Genomic DNA, 26881 nt, shown 5'->3' with positions numbered 1-26881 from the left:
GAGCTTGATGTGTACCTGGGTGTGACAGAGCTGCCTAGCTGAACACTAGGAATGCAAAGCTGTTTCTTTTTTTAATTGCTCCTTCTTTTCGCTAGTGAAGTAAATTCTAAATTCTACTACATGCCAGCAGCCATATCGCCCTGTAACTGACAATTGGCAACCAGCTGAAGCTCAGCAGTGTGAGCCTGGCCAGTACCTGGATGGGAGTACCTGGGAAAGCTAAAGTTGCTGCTGGAAGAGGTGTTAGTGGCACCAGCAGGGGGGCTCACCCTGCGGTCTGTGTGGGTCCTAATGCCCCAGTATAGTGACGGGGACACTATACTGTAAATAGGTGTAAATAGGTGCCATCCTTCAGATGAGATGTAAAACCGAGGTCCTGATCACTGATAGCTGATGCTTTATGGTGAGTGTTCTGGCGCACTCCGACTGCTGTCGCATCATCCAGGTGGGGCTGCACATCGGTGGTGGTGGAGGGGATCCCCATTACCTGTAAAGCGCTTTGAGTGGAGTGTCCAGAAAAGTGCTATATACGTGCGAGGAATTATCATTAGCATTTTGTCATTCAGATTTTAGTTAGTTGGAGTATAGCATCAGCCCTGCCTTTCAGACAAAGTTTAGAAATATCCTCAGGCCAAACGGTGTAAACAAGGAGCCCAGGCCACGCTGTGTGTCCTAGCTGTGGCCTGAACAGCGCCTGAGCAACGCCGACGTCTCTGCATGGGGAAAGTCCCTGGCGCGGGGCACAGAGGGGAGGAGAAACCGAGGGAAGGTGACAGCGGGTGATTTGTAAGGGAAGAAGGGCGTCCCGCTGGTGCTGCTCTGGCCAGTGTCCCACTCACCCCCTCCCCCTTGCAGGAGGACGCTGCTAAGCTCCTTGAGCCGACCTGCGCTCTTTTTCCAGCCCCGGCGTCTGGAATGTCCATCCCGCGTGAAGCACGAATATCCGGCTGTTAATCTACACGCAATCGATTGCCGCATCCAAGTGTGCGCCAAGGAAAAGTTAAACACGTAGGTCATAACTCAACTGTTGAATCAAGTGGAGTGGAACAGAATAACTACAATCTTAAAAATATTTTTTTTCCTGGCAGTTTGACGTTTCATTGGTTGGTCATGAATTGAATAAGGTGGTGGGATCAGTATCCCTTTTTTCCACACTTAAATTTATTGTTATGCTCTTATTCTGTGTTGGGCAGCATTTTAGGTTTGCTCTGTCTCAGCTCTTGGTAGATGCTTCAGTTTTTCAATCACACTTCTTTTGCTGTTGTAGGTCTAACAGATTCCCGGTGGTACTCCCTGAGATACGTTTGAACAGCACCTACTTATTCACACAGCTACAGTGTTCCCATTAAACAAGCCAAATCCCAGCTTCATTCTGGTATTTCAGTTTCCATTAGCTAGGGATTGCCGGAGTATCGCATTACTGGAGGACTGTTTGTCCGAATTAAATGGGACCTATTCATCATTTAACAGAATCTTGCTGTGTAATGTGCAAGAGAAACGGCTTGGAAAAAAATAAAGTAACTTAACAGCACGTATATGAAAACCGGTTTCTGTACAGCAAAGTGGTGCTGTCAAAAAGATCGTTATACAATGTAAATTGAACAAAAATGACATTGATATGCCTGGAGCTGGCTGTGTGCATTGTGGGTAGAGCTGGGGAAAGGAACATTAAAAAAAAGATAACTGTGCCAAGCGTAGTTTTTCCATGAGCCACAAGTTCTGTATTGGACAGATAAGAAAAACAATATCAAATACTTCTCCTTATCACCTCATAACTCACATACTTTATGACCGGGCTTCCAAGTAGTGATTAACTTAGTGAGCGGTTTCTCAGCACATGTAGATTTGCCTGGAACTTGAAACTTTGACAAACTAGTACCTTTTAAATGTCCCTGGTTCGGAGTGCATAGAGGAGTGTGAAAGGACCTTAGTAGGTTCAGTTTGTATATACTCTCAGTCTCGGGGTGTCTCTGCAAATTGATCATCAAGGTGTGGGAACTTTCCTGCTCTTCTGTCATCCATTCAGACTGAGAAGAGAAACACGAACCAAAGGACACCAATGGGAACTTTGTGCATTTGCTTTCAAAACCAAGAACAGAAGGCACTTCTTTATTCAAAAGGCAGGGGGGGTCATGGCACAGGCTAGTTACTAAACAAGCTATTTGGGCCGAATAGCCTTCTCATTTGTAGCTATTCTTGCATCTGCTGGCATGCTTCAAATAGACAATTAACACATTTTTACAAGGAAGTCACGGGATAATGGTCTGAAGTTTTTTAGGGCATGATTCTAAGGCCGGTTTGTTTGATCTAAACTGCTTGAAGCTATCCTTCTAGATTGACTTTTAACACTGTCTTGCACTGAAGATTTTAATAAGTATGGTCAAACAACTTTCCATACTGTCTCTATACCGTGGAGTTTTTTTTCTCTGCAGATCCAGTGGCTTAATAAGTCCATAAAAGGGCTTGTCCTCTTCCACTTGGGGGACAATCAGATTATATGCCCTAGGATGGGACGCATGTCCTCTTTGATTACGGTCTTCAGGAAGCTTGTCTTGACAGAAAACAGAAAACTTGAGTCTCAGTGTCATTCCTGGTATTTTCTGGAAGTGCCTGAAAGTGCGGGCCGCCTCTACTGGAGAGGTGCTTCACTCATTCGCTCTCTGCTTGTCTAGATTACCGCAATGTGTTTCTCATTGTCTCCCACATTGCCTTGTTTTGGCAAAGCCGCATATTTCTCATCTGTCTGCATTTTTTAAACATGAACACTTCTAGGACAAAGCATATACTTTTTTTTTTTTGCTGGCAGCCCGAATTCTTTAAACATGAAGACACAGGGTCACATGTACTTATTAAAATATAAAACGCAACATCTGCAAGCATACATATGGACTAGCTAATGCAATTAATATTACATGCCGTTAAATGTCACCCTGTCTGTTTGCTGTGGACTGTTGAGGCTTGCGCTGTGCTCTGTTCGTAATGGAAAGTAATGAGGACTCTTTTAAATAGGAAGGTATTTAAAAATAGTTTTATTTTGCGTCTCGTGGTAGTACTGTAGGTGGCAGAGCTGAGTCGGGGCTCCATCTCCTGTCTGATATGTTTGACTTGATAGAAGGGTGGCTGAGCTAGCTGGAGTGGAATATACAACTGCTGGTAAATCGCATGTACATAATTTACATCCTCACCAGAACAGAAGAACAGGACTATATCCCTTTTAAATAATTTGATAAATAATTGCTGAGAGTTTGGAGAGGGGGTGACGTTGGGGGAGGGAGAGTAGTTGGCGTGGGATTTGCATTTAGCTGAAGCACATCAGACCTCTTAAATAGTTTTAAAGATAAGGCCAAATATATTTACATACCACGGCAAGCCAAGCTTCTTGGACAGCACAGACACTTTTCTTGGAATATTTATATTTTGTGCCTTAAAAATACCTTCACTATGTACAGTACCTTTTGAAGGCCTCTTGTGGTACAAATGCATTGATTTCCTTCACATCTGCATATAGCATATTACGAATGTTAGGCTTTGTTTTTCTGGACAGTACCAGCGGCAGCTCATGCCTGCGTGTGCTCGTCTGGGTCCCCCCTGGAGGCTCTGGCAAGGGCAGCAGTAAGTGGAGGGGCTCAGGAAGGTGCGTGTGGCACACCCCCAGCATTGCTGTAATAGTCCAAAGGGTTCCACCTGCACCGCCCCACCCCTCTGCGCCCCACACAGCAGGGATTGTTCAAGCCCCGAACGATCTGGCACTCCTGGCATGCTGATACTCCTGCTTCAGTACCTAGGGATGCTGGTCTTTCCCCTTTGCTTTTCTTGAGTTTACACTCCGTTTTGTAATACTTGGTCCTTCTCTACCTGCTTGACCTTTTCACACTGTTTGACTGGCTTGTTGGGGGTCAGAAGCCATGAGCAGATCATCCTCAAAATCTTGTTTGCATTAGTCAAGTGCCCTTCATAGACTTTCCTAAAAACCTTGACATTTTGCAGTTCTGATTTGTAGTTTTGAGAACAGATGGATATTAATAATCAGGTATTGCTGTGTGAAGATCTAAGGCTGGAAACTGCTATCGGTCTGCATCTGGATACAATCCTTACTTGCAGTCCTGTTGCAGGACGACTGAAAGATCCTCAGTAAAAGGTCATCTTTTCCAGATACAGCAGAGGGGTGGGATGGTTTTTCTCAGGGGTGAGAGGTTAGGGATAGCAATCAGGCACTCCATCCTGACAAAAATATTCCTTACAAACAGTCACTGGACCTTGAGCTGCATATACAGTACACTATTCACTGAAGAGATTTGTGAAGTTTCTGCGTTATATACAATGAGCATTTGGAGAGGGGCAGGGGCAGGAAAAAGCATTGGGTGCATCTGTTGGTATTGTGGGCCCAGGATGTCTTCAGTCGATGGGCCGGATCATCATTCTCACGGCCTTCAGGGAGTAGAACCCACCCCCGTAGTCGGCCCAGAAGATGCCGTCCTGAAACTTGCTACGGTAGATCCCCCCGCTGTACCACACGCCATTCAAATTGGTCTGGCCGCACGCATTGTACCACCATCCCCCTTTGTGGAAATGAGCGCAGTTACCTGCAGAACAGGAAGGGGTCAGTATCCAAGAGAGAAACATGCCTCTTCAACACAGAGCTAAGTACTTGATCAAGCCTTAGATTTTGCAATATAAGATGTTTGTTTTGAAGAGAGGCCTAACCCAATAGGAAGTTGTGATCATTTGTTCACTTTGGAAAAGGCTACTATACTCATCAGTGATGCATAAGACAGAAATATGTTCTCTGGAGTTATTGTGAGTTTGACATTGGAGGAATGCAGAGAAGTGTGTGGATCAGGCCCATTTTCCTAGTATCCTCACAGAGGGAAGAGACAGGGAGGGCGTACCTGAGAAGACATCCTTGTCACGATCCAGCGTGGTGAATTGTTTGCCGTTGTGGCTGCTGAAGGAGTCGCCGGCGTTGCCCTGGTAGGTGCCCAGGCGCAGGCGGTAGAACTCGCTCTCCGGCTCCAAGCGGAAGCTGCTGTATTCAGCATACACCTTCTTCCCCAGCCAGTCCTCCATCTCGATCAGCAGCCTGTAGTCCCCCTGCTTCCCCAGGTTGTAGATGTGCTCCAGGCCCAGCCAGTACTCGTTGTCAATGTTACCGAACCCTTTCTGAAAGGACAGATGAGTCAGAAAGTATCTCCTTATGGAGAAAAGACAAAGACATCACCGGGAGGTTTCTTAGCAGACTGCTTACTAATTTGTACAACTCAAAGAAAGCCAGAAAAAGCACACAGAAATTCAGAATATAATCAAATGTATTTCATGCACTGATTAAAGACGACATGCAGGGACACCACAGCTTGTTGTGTGGAAAGACTAAAGAGAACTGGAACACCTTTCTTAGTGTTAGGGTGAGCAATTTTTGTGGACTCGAAAGAGAGCCTTCCTGTGGAACAGGATCTTTGATTTACATTCACCAATAAGCAGTGGAATTTTGGATGTTTAATTCAACAAAATTACGATTTGTCAGGTTCCCGTCAGTATATGGTTACAAATTGGACAGTTGAGCTGAAAGTAAATAGTGAAGTCACTCTAGAAAGTAAAATGCAAGGACTGAGTTGGTTCTTTTGGAAATTTGAAGTCATCTGCTGGCTGGTTCCTCGCTGGCTACTGTGCAAAACGTTCTTCTGCTCAGATAAAAACACTTATTGTATTACAAGTTGATAAAATTATTTTTTCCCCTATAGGCTTCTGGGATGAGGTGCGGTTGTGTGAAGGATCTGGACTTGATAATCCTGCTTCAGATGGATGAGAGCATCACTATTTTCTAAGTTTAGAGAGCCAAAATCAGAGGAGGGAAAAACTGTGGATTGTAGATTTGCTTGAGTGTCTCATTTATGTATATTTATTTCTTGCATCAAGGAATCAAGGCAGTAATACAGTGTAGAAAACGTGGCGTGATTCTTCATCCATGTTTCTGTTTAACCTGACTTGTTCAGTAAAAGGCTGATTTAAACACAGATTAAGTTTTTGGGCACCGTTCTTATTTAAACTACCAAAACATTTCTTGTTACAAAAAATTCAAAAGGAGACCTGGGGTTTTTGCATTTATTTCCTGACATTTACAGCCTGTCCATTTTATGCTTTTTGTGATACATTGCAAGTTGCTGTCGGGCATCCCAGTCAGCTGCTTAAGCACAGTTTTGACTGCGGTTTAGTAAGACCCTGTCGGAAGGAGGAATGGTCATGTTGTTTTTGGCTTTCCGTTTGGGGCTGTGTTGTCATCCTGCCACTGTGGGAGAAATTGAATACTTTCTGCAGATTCGGAAGCCTGTTACGCAGACTTGAACTGGCAAGGCTGGCGTCCCAGTTAGATCTGTGTTTTGGGTCGGGGGCTGCTGGGCCTGTGTATTTGGGAGTAAGGTTTTTTGTGGGTGTTATGAAAATCCCACCGTGACCACCGCAGTCTACAGTTAACGACCCCTCTAATGCTGCCCATATATCTGTCAAGCTTTGCAGTCACCTGGATCAGAAAGGTACTTTCTGCCAGCTTTCTCCTTCCGAACCGCGCGGCTTCCATGTGATTACATTGCCCTGGATTGTTAGCCACGGGGGATTTGAGGTTATGCATGTATCCGAGTATGATTTTTGGCCGCGTGTAGAACCTGAGGCAAACCGTTTTAGGATGTGCAGACACTTATAGATCAAAAGCCATCGGGTTCTTTTTAGGATTTGCCCTTTGTGTTAACGGCCAAGACGAGGGTGTTCAAGGTTCAGAAATGCCGACTCGCTTAGACGTTTGTTTTCCGGACCCAGTGAGAACGCTGGACTGGAGCCGACCGGTGTGAGAGACGTGCCCTGCGGCTCGTTCTGCCCTACCTTGTAATTGTCCCAGTTCCTGAAGAAGTTGACGGAGCCGTCTTTCCTGCGCTGGATGACGGTCCAGCCGCCATTGTCCAGGCCGTGCTCGCACCACACCTGCATCAGCCTGTCGCTGCCGTCCGGCTTCAGCAGGTAGATCCCGCTGGTGCTGTGGCCTGCCTGTCGCACCTGGTAACAGTCTCGGAACGGCCCTGCAGGCACACAGAGAGCGCGCGGGCCGCCGTCAGTCAGGCCAGGCCAGCCGGAGCCCCTGTCCCCCCTCCCGCAGGCCCAGTTAGCGGGGGTTAGCAAACACTGAGCTCAGGTGGCATTCCGGAGAACAGAGATGTTTCCATTTCGCATTGGTTCATTCACTAAGAATGCGTCACCCCAGATGGTCTTGTGTTTAAATATAATTGAAACGTCTTTTGAGAAGAGATTATATTTGTATACCTTGGATTCTTCGTACAAGCTCACTTACAAATATGCATAAAGACCATTAATGAGAACCGAAATGTTTCCATATACTGACGTTTCTTTGGAGCGTAATATTGCTAGAAATAACTCCTTTTATCCGCAGTGTTTAATTAAAAGCTGCTCGTTTCCTTTCACCATGTAAAGATAGTTTAGGAATACCTTACAAAGGTCTTGATATTTGAACTTGCGAGAGACTGTAACTCTTGACGTTCTTGACAGGGAGAGAACAGTGGTTGTGGGCGAGTTCTTACAGTGGTTGGACACTGAGACACCATTCTTATACATGGCACACTTTTATAAAAATCAAGTTTCAGGGCAGCAGTATTGCCATGAAACACGTTTCTTTTCAATTTGACTTTAAAGGTTTTGCTTTACAAATCTCTTGAAACCCCTCGCATGGCAACCTCTAAGCTTCAGAAAAAAACGCCATTGTCAGATGGGGGGGTTGATTCAGCTGCAGCTGTAATAGTTCGTCCAGACATTTGAAACTGATTTGTAAAGTATTATTTTAATTATGATTTCTTCGCCAGCAGCCATATCACCCTGCAACTCACAACTGGCAACCCACTGAAGCTAAGCAGGTGTGAGCCTGGTCAGTACCTGGATGGGAGACCTCCTGGGAAAAACTAGGGTTGCTGCTGGAAGAGGTGTTAGTGGGGCCAGCAGGGGGCGCTCACCCTGTGGTCCATGTGGGTCCTAATGCCCCAGTATAGTGACGGGGACACTATACTGTAAACAGGCGCCGTCCTTCGGATGAGACGTAAAACCGAGGTCCTGACTCTCTGTGGTCATTAAAAATCCCAGGGTGCTTCTCGAAAAGAGTAGGGGTGTAACCCCGGTGTCCTGGCCAAAATTTCCAATTGGCCCTTACTAATCATGGCCTCCTAATAATCCCCCTCTATGAATTGGCTACATAAATCTGCTCTCCTCCCCACTGATAGCTGATGTGTGGTGAGCGTTCTGGCGCACTATGGCTGCCGTCGCATCATCCAGGTGGGGCTGCACATTGGTGGTGGTGGAGGGGAGTCCCCATTACCTGTAAAGCGCTTTGAGTGGAGTGTCCAGAAAAGCGCTATATAAGTGTAAGCAATTATTATTATAATTATTATTAATTTATTCCAGCTTCTTAGCCCTCTTATCTCAAAATGAATGTCCGGGAATGGTCTGAGGAAACAAAGACGTAAAAAGGATCAGACGCTGATTTGTGTACCAGCATTGCACCAGAGACTGACTTTCTGCAGTTTCACTCACTGCGTTCCGAAAACACCTAACCTGTTTTTCTTGGTTACAGACTAATGGAAAGTGTCAGGAATTCTAAATGATGCAAAAAAAAAAATGTATAGGCTGCTTCGATTTAAAAAAAAAGTTTTTATCCGTCAGGCACTTAGTTATTTCTATGTAGGCTTGGTGTTACAGTTTAGGACTCAAGATTCTTTCATGGGGCAAACAGGAACTTTCATGTGCTGCTGCACCATTTCTTGTATAACTGCACCTCACAGTAATGACATCTGACATGAGTAGGACGTATTCTGAACTGGCTTTTCCAGTGGCTCCGTAACAGACTGTGGGGTCTTTTTTCCTGAATATGGTTTCCATTCCGTTTTAATAGATCATAAACCCCCAGTCCCCTGGGCTTTGGGAGCTCGCAGCTGAGGTACTTTAGCAGGAGGAGAGTAAGTGTTGATCCTGTAGCTCCGGCATCAGGCTGTATTAGTTTCTATTTTCGTTGGGAAATGCTGCACCTTCCTTTGGGATATTAACACAGCCACGAGCCAGGAACTGAAACCTTCCGTGCCAGCTGTGTGCAACCCAGAATGCTTCTGGCTCTCAAGGCTTTCATGATCTCAGCAAAGACTCTGGCCATTGGACCAGTGCCTTCTCCAGGCTATTGTTGCCTCCACAGGGAAGCACAGTGGGGGCAATGCATTGTTGAAGCCTTATTGGAGTAAGGATACGACCAAACTTCAGCAGTGAATGAAGTTTACAACAGAGGACTAACAGCTGGAAATTGTTGTTTTACAAATTGTTCTATAGATTAAAGGCCTTCTCCAATCCCACATCGCTGAACTCTAACCACAGCTGGGTTTATCCTGAAATTTGTTTATTGGCCCTCATAAATGCAGTCACTGGCTGGCATTTGTCTCGGTCAAGAAGTCCGAATGAGGACTGACCTGACAGATGTGAGGATGAAGGGAGTGGCCCCTCCCTGGATCAGGTGGAGTGACCTTTCTCGGTGACCAAGTGGGAGTGGTCTGTCTCAGTGGACAGGGGGGAGTGGTCCCTCCCTGGGGTCAGGTGGGTGTGGCCTAACGGTGACCAGATGGGAGTGGCTCTTCCCTGGGGTCAGATGGGAGTGGCCTGTCTCAGTGACCAGGTGGGAGTGGCCCCTCCCTGGGGTCAGATGGGAGCGGCCTGTCAGTGGCCAGGTGGGAATGGCCCCTCCCTGGGGTCAGGTGGGAGTGGCCTGTCTCAGTCTCATAAGAGCAGGGAACTTTGTTTGCTGTATGTGTTTGGTAGTGTAAGAGCTGTCCTTTCTGACCTCATGAGCAATACAAGAATTTAGAAGACAAAGATAGCAGTGTTTTAGGAAAGGTTGCCCTAGTGTTGCCGCATTCAGTTTTATTCTGCTAACTTGTCAGAACCAGTAAATTATTACTTTTTTCTCTCTGAATTTGGGGGCCTTCTGCACAGATTTAATTCAGATTTTCTTTGGTGTCCTTACATTTTGTGGAAATTCCAAATCTTTAGCATTCAATCTCAGATTCCAAGGTGACACAAGATTCCAAAAGACACTGCAGGTGTATCTGTAATACACATTGTGCTTGTGTATATAAATAATGGTCAAAGGGAATGTTTTCAGATGACATGATAACCTGCTTTAACCTGAGTATTTTCATGCAGCGAAATGGAAGTCACTTTAAAAGCCCTTCATTTTAGAATAACTATGATGTTTGTGAAGATTTAGATAATTCCAATGTTTCTGCATTCCAGAGAGATGGTGTACAACAGAATAAGAAATCAGGCTCACATTTCATAGCAATTTGTTCCAGTTCAGACTTTGTGCAGCAGGATATATAATAGGATAAATACATAAATCTATCTGCTGCATGTAAATCCACGCAAGATGCTAGGCATTCCATGTTTCTTTTGAATAAATTTGCATTAAATGGCATTTGGGGTCAAAATAAAATGAAAAGCTTAGATGGCTTTTGTTTTCTCACTTGAATGTTTTTTCAGCAATGTATAGTGCTACTGCAGTTTAAACATTTAGAAACCAGGGTAAAAGTTGCTTGGGTAAAAGCAATTGAATGGCCACATAATCCTGATTGATGCCATATGGGACTGCCCACATGAATCCTATTGGAGCCATATGGGAATACCCATTTTCAGAGTTAATTTTCAGGAAAACTGGAGAATCCAACAGTCTTAAACTACAATTGTATCACAGAACACTTGGTATACATTTTCTGCTCCAGTGCTCCAGTAACACACTGGAAACACAATTTAAAAATCGATATGCCAAAAAAAGAAAAGGGGGAAAATATGAAATATTTTACTACTGACCTATTTAATGAATTTATCATCTATTTATGAACTATTTCATAAATGTTTTTTTATACATTTCATAAACTGATTTTGTAAACAGACCTAAATGTGTTTTAGAATGAGTTTTACATCAATTCTAGAAAACTAAGTTAAAAGCTTGTATTTCTATGGAATGTGTTTTGCGTAATACTGTATATACTGTACCCTTCTGCTTTGTCAGTACAAAATGTGCTGCTGCAGCTTGTAAAACCATTAATGTATCCATCTGCTGTACAATTTACATATTCCTTCCATCCCTGCCATTAGAAGAGTAGTTAATGGTATAGTAGGATCAAGAATTTATCTTCAGATCTCAGTAAAGTGGGCTAACGACACTGTCTTTTAAACTGTGTGAGACTGATATCTACTTAGGCTGAATTTGGATATTATCTAAATCAAGCAAAGCAGTTAAATCTTTTCCTGTTTCTCAGTATTTTAACATTGGCAATTTTTATGTACTGCATGTACATGGTCAGATTATGTACATGCAGTGCTCAGAGGACATTCCCAGGCCTATGAGCGCGCCTCTCTCTTGGGAAAGATGAAGGTCCCTCTACGCTGTTTGTCTCTTAGTAATGAAAGTAAGATGACTGCCTGGATTAGATGAGCCACTTCTTTTTTGTTTGTGCGGCTTGATGCTATTCCAGTGCTGAAAATGTGTAGTTTAGACAAGGCTTGATTACAGAATGGGATTCCCAGTTTTAGGGGGGGAATTCTGTTTGCAAAGTTTTTTTTTTCCCAGAGAAAAAGGAGGAGACATTTAATGAGTGGCTCTTTCCTCTAAAGGTTTTAGCCACACTGAGGGTGAGAGCATATGGAGCTGTTTAGAGTCTCTAAACAGTGACAGTTTAAACTGAGGATTAGGGGTCTAATTCATAATGTAAAACCCAGTCCTTCCTAGGCAATAAGTGTTCTTCCAGTGAAGGTGCTGGTTCAGGTAAAAACTAATTCAGAAATACTGTAAGTCTAAACTTTTTTCATTTATCTTTCCAGTTATGTTTAATACCTTTATGATTTTTCCAGAATGTGTTCACGGAACTATTTTTGCTGTTTTAAGGTAGTTAGGTTTTTTTTTTTTCAGCTTTTACAGAAGAACATCGTTTCTATTGCTAGTGAACTACATTCAAGATCAACTTCTGTTTTCCTAGAGTGCCTTTCCAGATGAAATTGTCTGGAGGTCATTGAACAAGCCTGGGCTTTCATCCAAAACAGTCCAATTGTTTTCTTTGGAGTCTTACAGAAGGTAAAATTGCGATGATGGAGTGAGTGATTAGGTGGTCAGAGCTTCTTTACATCTGCTGAACAATGTATCGCATCATTCCATACTGTAGCTCAGCTTTCACTTATCATCAGCTTCCCTTCAGCAAGGAAAAGTGCTGATGCTTCTCATAGTATATCATGTGTTATGACTGTTATATGGTAATTCTTCAGGTCTGACACCAAGAGTCCTATGTTTTGAATGTAAACACCAATAACTAAAGGAAAACAGTTTTATGGAACTACCAATTAATTTCTCTGGATGTGTTTTTGTCATTATTATTATTATTCACTTTGAGCAGATAGAGAGAGGAGGCTGTTCATTTGGCCTGGCTTTTTTTTGTGTTAGTTTAGTACTGTAGTTTAATTTTAAACTCTGTCCAGCTGTTTCTTGAATGATCCCTAAGTCTGGGCCTCAACCTCCTGTTGGGAAATCTGTTCCACAAACCTACAACTCTTTGTGTAGAAAACATCCACTTCAAAATCCTAAATTAAATCCCATTTAGTTTCTAGCTATGAGCCATGTTAGCCTGAAATAGTCCTTTGGCTAATTTTGTCTATACTCTTTAGTATTTGTTTGCACTTGGATCAAAACTTCTCTCAATTTCATTTGCTCTAGACGGTATCAAAACAAAACAGCTCCCTTAACCTGTCTCCTGGTTAAATGACAATTCCCTGAAACCAGGAATCAGAATTATTCCTCTTCTTTGAACTCATTTAAGGTTATAATTTCTTTGTGGTATCATGACCTAAACGGAAGACAATTTCCTAAATGAGAACTTACTGTTGTAAAGACTTGATTTAAACTCCTGTAATTCAAATTGTGCACATTTTGCTATATACCCATGTGTTCCAAACATTTTTATTCCTTCCCCACACATTCTCCCAGATCCCCATCTTCCTGCTTTGTGATGTGTAATGTGCGTTCCAGCATGCTGCATGGGCAGATTAGTGCTTAGCGGTGTTCAGTTTTATTTACCAGTTGTCTGGCCAGGCCTTGGATTTTTTTGTGTTTTCCCAGCTGCTGCATGTTTACTATATCCCCTATTTTTCTATCATCTGTGAATTACTACACCAGAATTGAAATCACTTAGACTCATTAAGCAACAGGCCTAAAACAGATCCCTGTGGTACACCATTACTTTTCATTATTTCTACATTTCCTCTTATTTTGTTAACCACTTCTTAGTCTATATGTTTACATTACCTTGGATTCCTGTGTCTTTTAAATGTTTAAATACCGTAAGTGTGTACAGTTATTAGACAGCTGCTGTCTTCCACAATGTGGAGTTTTGTTAGCATCCGCATGTCATGTCTTACCGTCTGAGCTGAGTGTGCCTATGGGCACGGGGGGGATCCCCAGCGGGCTGGAAGTGGGTGAGGCGTCCATGCGCACCCCCCTGTCCCGAGGGAAGGCCCGATTGGGATCCCTCTGGATCTCGTTGCTGCTGGTGTAGCGGTTGTTGATGGGGATGTTCTGGGGCACCACTTGCACCAGCGGTGGCATGGCAGGCAGGTCCTGGCGAGTGAAGGTGCGCAGGCACTGCTCTTCCAGCATGGTGATGAGCACCGACTGGTTGTTGACCAGCCCAGCCAGCGCCGAGTAGCGCAGCTCGAGCTCCTTGTAGCGGCTGGCGAGGCGCAGCATCTCGGAGGTGACGTTGAGGATGCGGTTCTCCAGCTGTGCGATCTCCAGGGAGTTGTCCCTCTTGCGGATGATCTCGTGCAGCAGCTGCATGTAGAGCTGGGTGACGCGCGAGTTCATGTTGCGGCTCTCCTTCCGCAGCAGTTTCATTTCGTTCACCATGTTGCCGTCCACGTCCACCACCAGCTGCAGGGTCTCGATCTCCCGCCGCTGCTTGGACAGCACCTCCTTCACGTCCGCCAGGTCCATGCGCGTCACCCGATCCTTGTCGGGCTCTGGGCCGGTGGAGTGGGCGCAGATGGGCCCGGTGATCTTCTGCTGGGGGATGAGGAAGGTGTAGGAGCACTTCCTGTTGGCGTCGTCCTCGGCCGCCCGCGCGCTTCTCCTGCGTGATGCTGCGCTAGTCTGTGAGGGCGACGCCCCTCTCCGGCACTCCCCCCAGGTCAGCAGACACAACGTGGCACACACACTCCATGCCGCCACCCTCATTGCTTCCCTTTAGGCCTTCTGCTGCCGTCTTTAGGGGAGCTGATTTCAGGTCCTCGAAGCCTGGAATGGAGATGACACTGGTAAGCCTCAGTCCCTGCGGAGACAGTATGTTGATAAGTTGTAACTGTGCAGTGTTTCAGGGGGCTTCCGGTTATTCTCCCAAACCCATTCCTCACTTAAAAGGTTGTGAATTGAACTGCTTTTATATTCTGTGTGCATTGCTTTTAAAACCAGTTAAAAAGAGTGATTTTAAGGATAAATATGGATAATTAGGGCTGCTTGATATACATGCATTGCTTAGTTATGAGTGTCCAGCACACAAACATCAGAACATCACACATAAGAAACTCCATGAGATATTATGTTAACTTTGTGCATACAAGCACCATGCCACATGTGAACAAGTCACCATCTTGGGACCTACTTGCAGGAGCACATGTGCTGTCCATTGCTCGTCTGTGACCTTCCAAGTAAGACCAATGAGCATTCATTCTGTTTGTGAAACAAAAGATGATCCTAACTGACTGATCGTGACGCTGACATATGGATGATCATGGAAAAGGAAAGGGATTAGCTTTGCAGTGAAAGTGACAGCCTAAAGCTTTTGGAGACAGGATAGCTGCCGTCACAGATTGGGTAGGTGCTTGGTGCTTTAAGTTGTTCTCAGTGGGGATCAGAATCCATCAACCATATCACACAGAAAAACATGGCATCATCTATTATTTTTCATTGCAGATTAACAATGTTTCATCTATATTATGAATGAAGTAGAGTTTTGTGGTTTAGACTGGGAAGCTCACCACCGTTTGTATTGAGAAAATGGTTTTCAAGTTCTAAACTTATAAACTCACTTTTCAAACACAACTCCTTTGTAAGTGTGGGGCTGTTATATCAGTCAGTGTAAGCATAATGCGAGAGATGTACTGTTACGTTCTCACCACATTCAGTACGGTCTTGTAGGTAATGAAGCGGTAAGGAAGGTGTGGTCGGGCTGCCTTGATCTGCAGTGAAGAAGGAAAAGCAGGCTTGTATCCTGACATATTTCCAGGAATAGCAAAGAAAACTGAGCCTAGTACAAACTGATTTTGATACTACAGAAGGCCAGAGTCCAATTCTCCCTGCTTTGACTTTCTTTTTGAGTCTTATAGAACCTGAGTGGGTTGAGTCATGGGCAAGTCACGTGTGTGTATATATATAAAAAAAGCTTTTCACTGATGTTTTTAAGGAAATCCTCTTTATCCTAAAGCACTCTCTAACTGCAGACCACAAACCAACCTTTGCCCTTCCCATCTGGATGAACTCTGAATATACAGTACGATAGCTAGCAGTTTTTCTTTGAAGTCTTTCCAGCTAGGCATTGCATCTCAGCGTACTATAGGCTAGTCTGTCTGTCATGACACATTATGGTACTTTATGCTTACGCTGGTATCCGTTCTTTGCGAATTTAACCAGGTATAGCTACTATTATTGGTGTCATTGAATATTCTGCTGTACAACGGCACCAACTCGCGTGCGCTGGTCCTCGTGGCTTGGCTGCAGCCTTGTTTTATAATGGAGGCAGATTCATTTTCAAATGCCAAGGCTCCCTTTCTTTGGTCTCAGATTTCTTGTGTTCAGTCCCGTTATGCTTTCCCTAGGGAGTCTGATCCAATGGCAAAGTTTAAAGTTCCATTTGTGTGCCTCATACCCAGATCTGTTTTAATCCGAATTCAACCTGGTTGTCCAGCTTCCGTTTGCGGTGAGACACAAATGTCTAAGCGTCATCTTTTGTTAGCAAGAAACAAAACAGGGTTGCATCGGTACATTCAGAACATGCATTGCAGCAACCAAATTCTTCCCGAATTTGAGGCTGCACTCCTTATCCTGCTCTGACTGCACGCACTCATGGTCTTCTTTGATCCCCCTCTTTAAACTTGAAGATCACATTTCTTCAACTGTCAGGTCTGCTTTCCATCACCTTCAGAATATTTTGCACATCCGCCCATTCCTCTCTGTAGTTGAAGTCCCTCCCCCTGTTTCTATTCTCGTACTAAGGTGCTGTGTGGCAGATTTTTACACTCAATTACAGTTTGCTTAAAATGCGGTTGTCAAAATATAGTATCTTGGAGAAAGGAGTTTTGTCTAATTTGCACTACTTCTCACCCATGAATGCGCTACATGCTCCTTCTTTTCCTTCTCTCTGACCAGTCGACTCCTTGTGTGTTAATCAACCTTCCAGATTACAAGAGGAAGGCTTCTCGAAGTGACTATTGCTTCAACCCTGCTGAACCCAAGACTACATAAGTACCATCTGGCACTAAGAATGCTTAGGCTTTTTCGTTTTGAAGAATTTGTTTGAATTTATTTAAATCAGAGTTAATATTTTAAATCCCTTTATGGTTGTGGCAGTGTTTTTCTGTCAGGTCGTTTGGAATGCGTAAGTGTTTAATCTATATTGTGCTGTATTTGTGAACTTAATTGCACTGTCCAAGAATGTGATAAGAGATTTCCTTTGGCATTGTCCCCGAGACACAGGATCTTCCAGGAATTAAAGAATGTCAGATGTGCTGCCACAGTAAATTCTCCGTCTTTCAGCAGCACCATACTTGTCTAATTTTTTTTCCCTTCCCCTGCTGCAGTTCTGAGGAATGTCTAAAAGATATTGCTGTCTCTCTTCCACTCTTCCAGGCAAGTGTGTTCCAATTTTTATGGAAATCCACACTAAAGACTGGACTTCTGGTTTAGGAGTTCGAGAACAAACCTTTTGGTTTCAATGCAAAATTAATGTTTCCATTGCTGCAATACTTATTTTTCTTTTGAACAATGTAAAATTAATATGAGTAGTAAAGGGACAAAAATGCTAGTTTCTCGCCAGTTCTTGTGATTGAATCCATTACCTTTTATACAAGCTCTGTAGAAAATCTGTTTCATGAGACAAAGGTGCTCTTGTTAATCTGAATCAAACCCCAAAAAGTATGATGTAGAGCAATAGATATCCAGGGTGGTGAACAAAGCAAGGGACCGGTGCTCCTGGCTGGACTTGTTTTGACATCTGTGGAAAGAACAGTGTGCTAGATCAAACTCATTTTACATAAGAACATTAGTAATGTGGAATGTAACCCCTGTTTTTTAATGTAATGACTTTCTCTTCAGCAGTTCTTTCTGGCTGTGGTGCATGGTATGCTTAATTGGCATGGGCAGCATAATGGATGTTAATAGACAGTGTGTCAAAAGGCTGATGGGCCTTTCCAAACTTGTTGGCACAAGTATCTGCGCAGAAAACACCATTAGAATTCCTAACAGATGTTGCATGCCCAGTCCGAGCCAACTCTTAACCACAGAAAAGGAGCCAGAATGAGGCTTGTCAAATCCCTGTCACAGAAGACTGAAAGAAAGCATTGCGCTCTAAAGTTAAGTCTGTATAAATAAGTGGTCCAGTTTCCTACAATGCCAATGAGGAGTGCGATATCAAAATGTCACAAAATGGCTGAGAATCATCTTCTGTGGCAAAATAATTCATTTGTAAACACCTGTGAGTTTTAGTAACGAACTCTGATGATTGCAATTTTTTTGGTGGCAAAACAGGTAAGTGTTCTGAACCTATGAGTTCAAGAACATGCGTTCTTCCTCAAGAGTGTCCGACACTTAACAGCGTGTTATCTGTGGTGGTGTATAAAGGTCAGCCTCTCCCACTCCAACTGTCTGCCTGTCATATAATGTAATGTCTTGAACAACAGAGCTGGGCAAGGAAACCAGCCCGGTGCTTACTGAGTCACCCAGGGCTTTGAACTCCACATATCCCTATCTCTGGTCTACCACTGCTCTAATTGCGAATGGTGTGTTCTAAGCTAGTGTGCTTTGCTTGATGAAACAGTATTTTGTTATATTTATAATTCTTCATGCCATGCCACCTCTCTGAAATTGCATCGGTACACATACCAGAGATAAAGGGTCCGCACAACTGTTTTGTTCTCTATACCTTGAATATTGCAAGTCGGTAAGCTGGTACAGCTGGGAGTACAACTAATGAATAGTGAACCTAAGATACTAAGAACTAACTACATTAACTCGGTTTTGTCAGTGGCTTCAATGAAAACCCTGTGCATTTGTAAATAGCTGGAGTTTATTTAAACATTTTCACAATATGATTTGAATTTACTATTTTTGGATTTTGGAATATGTAGCTCATAATAGTGGCTTGGACCGCCGGGATGATCCCACAGCGTCACCGAGTTGTGGTTGTGGCACTTGTCTGGTTTCTCAAAACGGCAAGATGGAGATTTCTGCACGCCTCAGGATATTTAAAGTAATTTCCTTGGGAACACATTGCACCCCACCTCTGCTGAGCTCAGCTTCCCGAAATGTGTGTACAAGGAAAGCTTAACACGGATACCATCTGTCACGGATAAGATCTGCTCTCCACTGTTGTTCATCGCTTCCTCATGTTCTCTGGCCGGGGTTGTTTGTCAAACTCTGGGGCAAAGAGTGGAAGAGCTTCAGAGGTGAGCCCGACATTGCAATGCAAGACAACATTTGTTTGTTTATTTGCATATGGCCATTATGGGTTTGTCAGAAGTGTAAATCCAGAGGTTTGTCCCCCCCCCAGAACTGTCTATAGGTGTGATGTGTATTGCAGTTATGACGGTTATCCAGCCGTGAAGGTCTGTACACACTGTGGGTCAGACCACCAGCAGACGAGCTTGATGAGCTGGGTGTTGGTCAGGAGTGATGTGATCAGAGAGGTCCTCCAAGGAGGTCGAGACCCATAACGGGGATAGAGTGCAGAATACTGGAGACTGCAAGCACCAGATCACGGCAACCAGAGGGGTGGAACTATGCAGGGTGGCGCATTTGCCACCCTACTTACACGGTCAGCGCAGTACTGACTAAAACTCTAATTGGAAATAAGGCAAGGTCTTCTCTGGGAAAAGGGATAGTCTTGAGCCTCGAACTTCACAACTGCTGCATGGATTTAAGCAAAGTTGCATTCTGTAAGATACCACTGTGGTGCAAGAGCTGGCTTTAAAGAGCAATTGTAAATTCCTAGTACATTTAATGTTAGGAGATGTATCTTAAGATGGGTTTGTATAGAGGAATGTCAAGTGAATAGAAATGACCTGTTCATAACTAACAGGCTTTTTGAATTCTCGCTTTTGAATATTGTATTCATTGTAATAAGTTCCTCATGTCCTTTTGATTGGTGTCCATTCCTCAGTTAATGTGCTTTCTATTCATAGTTCTTGGGCTCAAGTTAAAGGCATGTTGTATGTGTCATCAAAGTTAGGATTGTGACCATCAGCGTGGGGTAGGAATGATTAGTGTTTTGTTTAGTAATTGCCACCCAACAGCAAACATTTCTCCTAGTACTGTGGAAACTGCTGATATTAATGCTGAGACTTACTCAACACATCTGGCCTTCAGCTTTTCAGAAAATCGGTCCAAACATCGTGACGCATAAAAAACATTCATCACGTCTGGTTTAAAAAATTGCCTTATGTCTAATATTATATTGTGATCTGCTACCATCCTGTTAATTTCATGTAGAGAATCATTGTTTTTAATGAACACCCACCACAGATGCAGTTCCTTTTTTGTGCAAGTTTAAATATTTCAGAAGTTTTTTTTTTATTAAATCTCTGATGCAGGTATTAAATATCAGTGCATCTCATTTCAGTGCTGGGAAGTCGAAATGATGCATTAAAAGGCAGATCAGCCTTTGTGTGAAGGAGGGCAGTAAATGTGTATGTTCAGCACTCTAATTGTGATGAAGGGCCCTTTATTGCATACTTAAGCATCCATCCATTAATTTTCTAACTCAAGCATGCTAACGCAATTAATTAATTCAAATGCAGGATGAAGGGCTGGGAAAGCCAGCAGCAAAGAAGCTTCTGGCTGGAAATGTATTGATGCTGAAATTTAGTGCAGAAAGTGAGAATCTGTGTCTCAGAATAGATTTTGTTCTTTTAATGTCCCATAAGAATCCAGTAGTGCATTTGTGAATTACTAGTGTGAAGAGCCTTGACTCTACAAAACATAATTGGAGCTGGAGCCTCTCTGCTCTGTTGTCACATAATGATAATGGATACGATCCCTGGGAAAAGGTGGAAACAAATAGGTTCAGATTTAAATGAAATATGCGAGTCGTTGAAGCTGCATTCTTGGACATGTGTTGTTAAGTTGTGCAACATCATTGATTATGAAAAAAGGTGCTGACCTGATGGCAAATTACATTTTGCCACAGCGAGTTGCAATTGAGAAAAAAGAGCTTTAAATATTATGGCAGTGTTGTCACTCGCAATGTACATCTCTTTTGTGGAAAAGTGTAATAACCATTAATTGTAACCAAGGCCTTTGTTGTTGTCCATTTTAGTTTGGTTGGTTTCCACAAAGAGGATACAGCTACTGTGCTAACACATTGCCTTTAGTCACGACATGTAGGCTCAACATTGCGACATGCAGAGAGACTGACAAATCACTAGAACACGCATTCATGCTAAACACATGGATTCTTCACAGGAATGAAGAAAAAATAACTCTTGGCGACAACTGAGAGCGCAGATAATCTGATAATTGGTCCTGTCTGCTATAGTATCTATTTTCTGCAAATCCAGTTTGTTGAGTATCCAAGACTATATTAGAATGTGCTCAGTATAGTACATTAGGTGCTTTCTCACTCCACTTAGTTAGAACTCTTATAATGTGCTTTCTGTGAAGGACCGTAGCTGAACTAGAAAGATACCTTCAGTATACCTGTACAGTTTGGAGAAGAGCAGTTCTGATCTGTTAAGTGACAATGGCCTAGTTTACCTAGACCCTGAAGCCGGCCCATTGATTTAGGTGTGAGATGGTGTCTGAGGGACCTGAGAGAGATGAATAAATATAGAGATGTACAGTAAGCTACAGAAAACTCAACCTGCAGCACTAGACTACATCATGGCCTGTGTAACTTGTTTAATGGATGTGTATTTTAAGTTGAAAAATGATTTGTTCTTTTCGGATCTTCCAGTTGGAAATTGCCTGTTGTGTATGCACTCAACGTATCGCTGCAGCTCTCACGCCAAGCTCCTAGGTGCCTGACAGGCTGTGGATACCAGGGTCCAAGCAAAGCCAGCCAGCCAGCCCCGGTCAAGCTCAGCCAGTCACGTCATGCAGAGACTTCTGGTCACAGTTTGCTGTTGATGGACCTCAGAAGCAGGCTGGTTATGTTTGAGCCGGTGTGTTGACAATGTAATCCAGTTGTAAGTTATTTCTTGTTTTATCTGTTTTTTGATTGGTATTAGTCGGTAGCAGCTACTCTTGCGACAGGAGTTTGTAGGACATTGCTTTATTGAATGTCATGTATTAAATAACTTGAAGCTCTGAGTTTAAAGAGGAACAAATCTGAATCAAGGAGTTGCCTATTTGAACTACTTAAAATAATCTGCATTTTGTCAGGCATTCGGTCCTTGGACCAGATATCTTTTTATCTGTATCTGATCACAGTAATGGCTCCAGTATTATTTTTTAGAATAACAAGGTGTACTTTATGTTGGAAGGGAAATGTTAAAACCTGTTGCTAATTTCTTTACAGAATGCTACTAAAACTCTTCAACACACATTTCCAATTAGCTGGCTCTGGAAGGTTTTTTTGTTTCTTTAACACATGGCAACTTCAATTGTTCTTTCATTAGCAAACCTGTCTTTGACATATTGTTCTACACATTTCAGTTTATTTTTTCATCTATTTTAACACAGCTTCCATCTACAAATTGTGGAACATAAAATAGTCGTCTAACTGAAAGAAGTCCTGTGTCTGGAAATGCTTTCATCAGATTAAGTAACGTTGAAGTCATCTAAAGAAATTACTTTTGGCTTTGCAGTGCTTCTTTCTTAGAAAGGTTCTGATGAATTCATATTGGTTTCTTGAAATTGCTAATCGTGCAGACGTGTATTTCCTCGCACAAATAGATTTGCACAAACACACACTGTAATTAATCGCTGTCATGTCCTCTTCCCCGTCAGTTTGTTTTGATAAACACACTGGTGCTGTGAGGGGCCTGTGGTTGCTGGTGTCTCACTGAGCCCCTGTGTCTGGATTAGGCTGGCTGCAGGATCTAGTGCTATGCTTATGTATTTTACTAATTAAACTGCAAATGATTTCCAATGCAAATAAGATGTGACCTGTGAATTAGCTCGCATTATACTGCATTAATGTTGCAGCAAAGCATCTCTTTTTGTAGAAAACGTGCTTTTCTCTTTTTTTGGTTTGCAGTATTTATTTCACGGCTGTGTTCGTGATATCCGGGACATCTGTGTGTCTTGAGTTGGGCAAACATTCTGAAATTCATTATTTGGAAATGAAAGGAAAAAGCAGTAATAACCTAAGGTGTCAGTTACAGGGAGCACCCTGGATCCCCGTCCCAGTAAAACAAACATTTCCACTTCCGTGCCTGCTGTGGAGAGTGGTTTCCAAGCACAGGGCTAGCAGTGTCCCTTCTTAAAGACCTCTTTGGTCAGATAGTGGATACACTACTGCTTAATGCACTGGGACCATGGTCACAGTGCTGGAGTCTGGGCTAAAATAGTGAATTATATCATAAAGCCTTTTAATACAAGTTCTGAAAAGCAGTAATAAAAGTACAGTACCCAGGCAATTCTATTAATCTTGTTCTTGACAATAACGAATTGGGAGGTCACATCCCCTAGAAAAGTTGTGCCCTGCTTGCTCTCAATTTGGGTGGTGAGTAGTTGAGACTGTCGTATTCTGGATGTCAGGAGCCCGTTCTGGCCTGGCCTGTGGACTGTGAAGCTCCCCAGCCATCACTGCTGTTATTGCTCTCTTGAGATGAAAAAATAGGAGGACTTATGCGATGGATCCTAGACTGGGCTTGCATTTTATTCAATGCCTTTTGGCTCCATATACTTTTTTGTGCTATTAGTGTGGTCAGTCAGTTTTTTTCACATACTGTTCAGTGTTGTAGGCATTAAAGTCATTATTATTGCCCACATGTTTTTTCCATCTTCCCCGACATTTGGACTGGCCCTTGAAAGGCACACAGCTTCTCAGCAGGGTATGCGCTGTCTCCTTTGGACTTGTGGAAGGAGGAGGTGAAGAGACACTGTCTCCAGTGCTGTCTTTAAGGGGATGAGGTGGGTACTGATGCTAAGAATAGAATCAAGTACAGCATGCAAGCTCCAGTGCCAAGCATTACATTAGTCTGCTCTAGGCATTTAAACATGCATGAAGTCGCTCAGTCTTTTCTGCTTTAAACTCCTTCCATGGGGTAAGCAGTTCAATTTTCCATTGCATTTTTTCTGCACCTAGATAGTCCTGGCTGTCCCCATATTGCATTTGTTTTAGACAGAGCCACACTAAATGGTAACCTTGCTTTCAGTTTTCATTTGGAGAGCATCCCTTAATGAGAGTGAAAAAGGATCTATTCTGGAATTACAGTATACTAAGATAATGTTTTTTTGTTGATTTTATTTTGCCTGACTAACTGCATCACTGTGTCTTAAGCCACTACTGGATGACTGTGTTAAATAATTCAAATTCTGGAACAGTTTTCCGAATCTGTCATCCATACTGCAAAAATATGGCAGTTTCAGAGGAGTGAATCATAGAGGAGTCTGGCGATCATCAGTGTGAGGATGCACCTGCCTTTGAGATTTCGAGGCTGTCTGTTTAAGTTATCAGGACATTTAAGAGACCCTCTTTTCTCAGACAGGCTTTTCACAACATTCTCTTTAACAGCATCTGAAGCATCTACTAAGCATCACAAGAACTGCAAAGAAACTCAACCCATCAGTTCTTCTCTTGGTCTTAGTTACTAAGCTTAAGTCACCATCTTTTCTACAATAAATGCAATAGCATTCCTAAAGTACCTTAACGTCATAATACCCTTTGTTTTATTGTTGTCTGCCAAGACTGCTGTCTTGGCCAGATGTTATCTGAAGTAGCACATACTGTATGCTGTTTAGCCCTTATCTCTTGGAGTCTGAAGTGAGTAAAAGAAGTGAGCGTTTGAAAAGCTTCAGTAAAAACACTACAAAGGCACTTCAGTTGTTCGTTGAGATCAGTTCACTCAGCCTTTTCAGGTACGTCTTTTCTGGACTGCTTCATTTATAATCTTTTTCATTTCTACTGCCACGACCATTGTTTTCCTCTTGTTTTCTCACGGTTATATACAGACAGCTGCAGTGCCATTTGCTTTGATTACTTCTAACTGTGAATACAGCTATGTGGTGGCTGGTAGTAATAATGGTTGGAGTATTATCATAGTAATCATAGTACTAAGGAGGTTGGGGCTTTGTGGTGGACTCAGTAAAATTCAGAATGAGAAGACAAGGTCAGGTCTATCAACCTTATCCATAGAACTGCAAATTTGAGTTACTTGCTTTAGTCTCCAGTCTCCATGGAGGATTTGTTTAGTCAGGTTAAATTTGTGGTTGTGAAATTGTTGTAAAACAGCCGCCTTTTCACAATTAAGATTTCATTTTTTTATGGTCCTGAAGGTCTTAATGAAAATCTGCTTTTAAAAATATACAAACCTACTTTCTGAAACTGTGGCGTCAGAGCTGTATGAAGGAAATTCTATTTGGAGTGAGAAGAACTGGTAAGACTACGGCAGCCACAGAAAAAAAAAACTCTATCTGCCGGGGAAACTACCGTGAACCCAAGGACATGAAATAAATCTGGTCACCAGTGATTGTCCATGGAAAACACTACAGGGCCCTCAGTGCTCCCGAAACTCCTTCAGATTCTTCAGAACATCAACAGGAGTCTGTTATGGCTAATGTCCCCTCCCTGGAGTTTTGTTTAGAATAGTGCCTCCTTCGGTCTCAAGCCCCAACATGTTTAAGGGGGGGATCATTCAGCTTGTTCTGAAGTCTGCCATTTAGGAAAAAGACTTTTTTTTTGCTGCCCTTGTCTAAACTAGGAGCTTTATTCTATGACTTTAAAAAAGTTTAAGTCATGAAAGTTCTCTCCCTCAAGAGCAGACAAGAGTGACTTCAGCTGTAAAACTCATTTTAATACTGACCATACATAATTAATCTTCTAATTCTGGTTCTAGCCACAATGAAGAACATGTGTTCATCGGGGTGGAATAAATGGAGCCCCGATTTACTGAGCTTATGTACTACTGTTTAAGTCCCATTGGTTCTGGAGAAACCGAAAGAAGAAGAAAGTTTAGTCTGTTCTTGAATAGGTCGTTTTTTTCGTACTCACATTCAGTCTTTCTAAATGAAACGACCCATTTTTATCATTTTTAAAGGCAATCTTAACGAACCGCAGACTCTGTTTAAAAGCTCCTGGAATCCTAACGCGTACTGTACGTCTCTCCCGACACCCACCTTGCCTCCAGCCCAGGTCCGAAAGAGTTGGGTCCGCTCCCGCCTTCAGTCTGCGGCTCCAGGCGCCGTGAGCTTGCTCCCGAGTGGCATGTGTGCTAGTCGCATGCTGTCCCCAAATCCATCGAGTGCGGCGTTTCAGGACAACATCGGCAAGGCTTGTGGAAAAACCCCAATCCAGAGCCAAGTGAAGGTTTTCTCAGGGGTGCCTGTCCTGCGGCGGGGCTGTGACTGTTCCCTGGCGATGGCCTTATCGCGGCGCGGCGCTGGGCACAGTGCAGGACAGCAGCCGGTGCTGGAGAGTGACCGGGGCTTTCTGGGATTCCTGTGTTGTCTCAGGCTGGGAGCAGAGGGTGGGTGGGTTTAACTGTCCAGCCCACCTCTGATGTCACCGCTTCTGACATCGCTCCTGGAGGAGACTAAACAACAAACTCCTCCTCGAGTTTCACATCGCAAATTCCTGCTCGAAGAAAAAAAGAATCGGAGAGGGAAAGGAGAAGAAAAGAAAGCCTCAAGAGTTTTTCACAAGGAGGGCCTGTGCTGAGGGAGGGAGACTGTGGGGACTGTTTTCTTTACTGGGCGGGTGAGAACTGAAAGCTCCTGGAAGGTCACCACTGGAAGCCCTTGGCTACAGCCTGTACAGGCTTGCTTTGAGCACACACACACACACACACACATGCCCTCACAAAATGATGAATGCGTCTCCTTTTCCTTATCTATAGCGCAGCTTGGCACCATTATTGCTTATAATCCCATAAGGCTTCACTAACATCACCTGGAAAGTGTTCGTCCTGTCTCGCAAGACTTGCCTTCCTTACTGGGTTGATGTTAAAATGAGGCGCGTCTCATTTGTAAAGGTTTTCTAGACGCTGTTTTACATGTACAGTAAGTCCAGGAGGCTTTGGTATGGCTCTGTTCCATGTGGAGGTCTGTTAGCCATTGCAGATTTGTTTGTGTGTGAAAACAGGGAAACGCATACAGCAGACGCAGCCTTTGATGTTTACAGGATCTGTACACAATAAGTCTCACAGGAGGTGACCCCGTCTTTTTTTAGGCTTTTATTTTTTGCATGTAAATGCCAGAAAAAAAATTGGTCCTAAAAAATATTTTTTATGGGTGACCTTTTTTGACAAATAGTTTTGTTGTTGTTTTAGTTTCTTCCCCACTCCTTTTCTTTCCACTCGCATTCTGCATTCCAGTATATACGTTTTTTACTGTAGAAACATCCCAAAAGAACTCCGCGCCAAAACTGACAGATCCTATTAA

General features: G+C 43.2%; 2 protein-coding genes across 10 annotated transcripts in view; one reads left to right on the top strand and one right to left on the bottom strand.

Annotated features, from left to right (window-relative positions):
* ralgps2 (Ral GEF with PH domain and SH3 binding motif 2) overlaps positions 1–26881 on the top strand; it is a 110552-nt gene that overhangs the window by 57180 nt on the left and 26491 nt on the right. The window lies entirely within an intron of this gene.
* angptl1a (angiopoietin-like 1a) lies at positions 3000–25986 on the bottom strand. 2 transcript variants are annotated; one of them, XM_069194412.1, is made up of 5 exons: positions 25619–25986; positions 13492–14399; positions 6871–7064; positions 4890–5160; positions 3000–4583 (listed from the first exon to the last, which is right to left on the bottom strand). In XM_069194412.1, exons 2-5 carry the CDS (start codon positions 14303–14305, stop codon positions 4396–4398), a joined length of 1467 nt encoding a protein of 488 aa, XP_069050513.1. In that variant the 5' UTR covers positions 14306–14399; positions 25619–25986; the 3' UTR covers positions 3000–4395. The 2 variants fall into 2 exon arrangements, with proteins under 2 accessions (XP_069050513.1, XP_069050514.1); XM_069194413.1 differs by having other exon boundaries at positions 13492–14365.

Source organism: Lepisosteus oculatus, chromosome 9 (assembly GCF_040954835.1).
Source record: "Lepisosteus oculatus isolate fLepOcu1 chromosome 9, fLepOcu1.hap2, whole genome shotgun sequence".
Lineage (NCBI taxonomy): Eukaryota > Metazoa > Chordata > Actinopteri > Semionotiformes > Lepisosteidae > Lepisosteus > Lepisosteus oculatus.
This window is presented reverse-complemented; position numbering and strand designations above follow the sequence as displayed.

Bases quoted from the DNA above. Each gene is read 5' to 3' on its own strand.
- angptl1a (XM_069194412.1), bottom strand. From the start codon at position 14,305: ATGAGGGTGGCGGCATGGAGTGTGTGTGCCACGTTGTGTCTGCTGACC. The intron at 7,065-13,491 runs GTAAGACATGAC...GTGTGCCTGCAG, and splicing joins AGGCACACTCAGCTCAGACG to GGCCGTTCCGAGACTGTTAC. The intron at 5,161-6,870 runs GTAGGGCAGAAC...CTGTCCTTTCAG, and splicing joins GGAACTGGGACAATTACAAG to AAAGGGTTCGGTAACATTGA.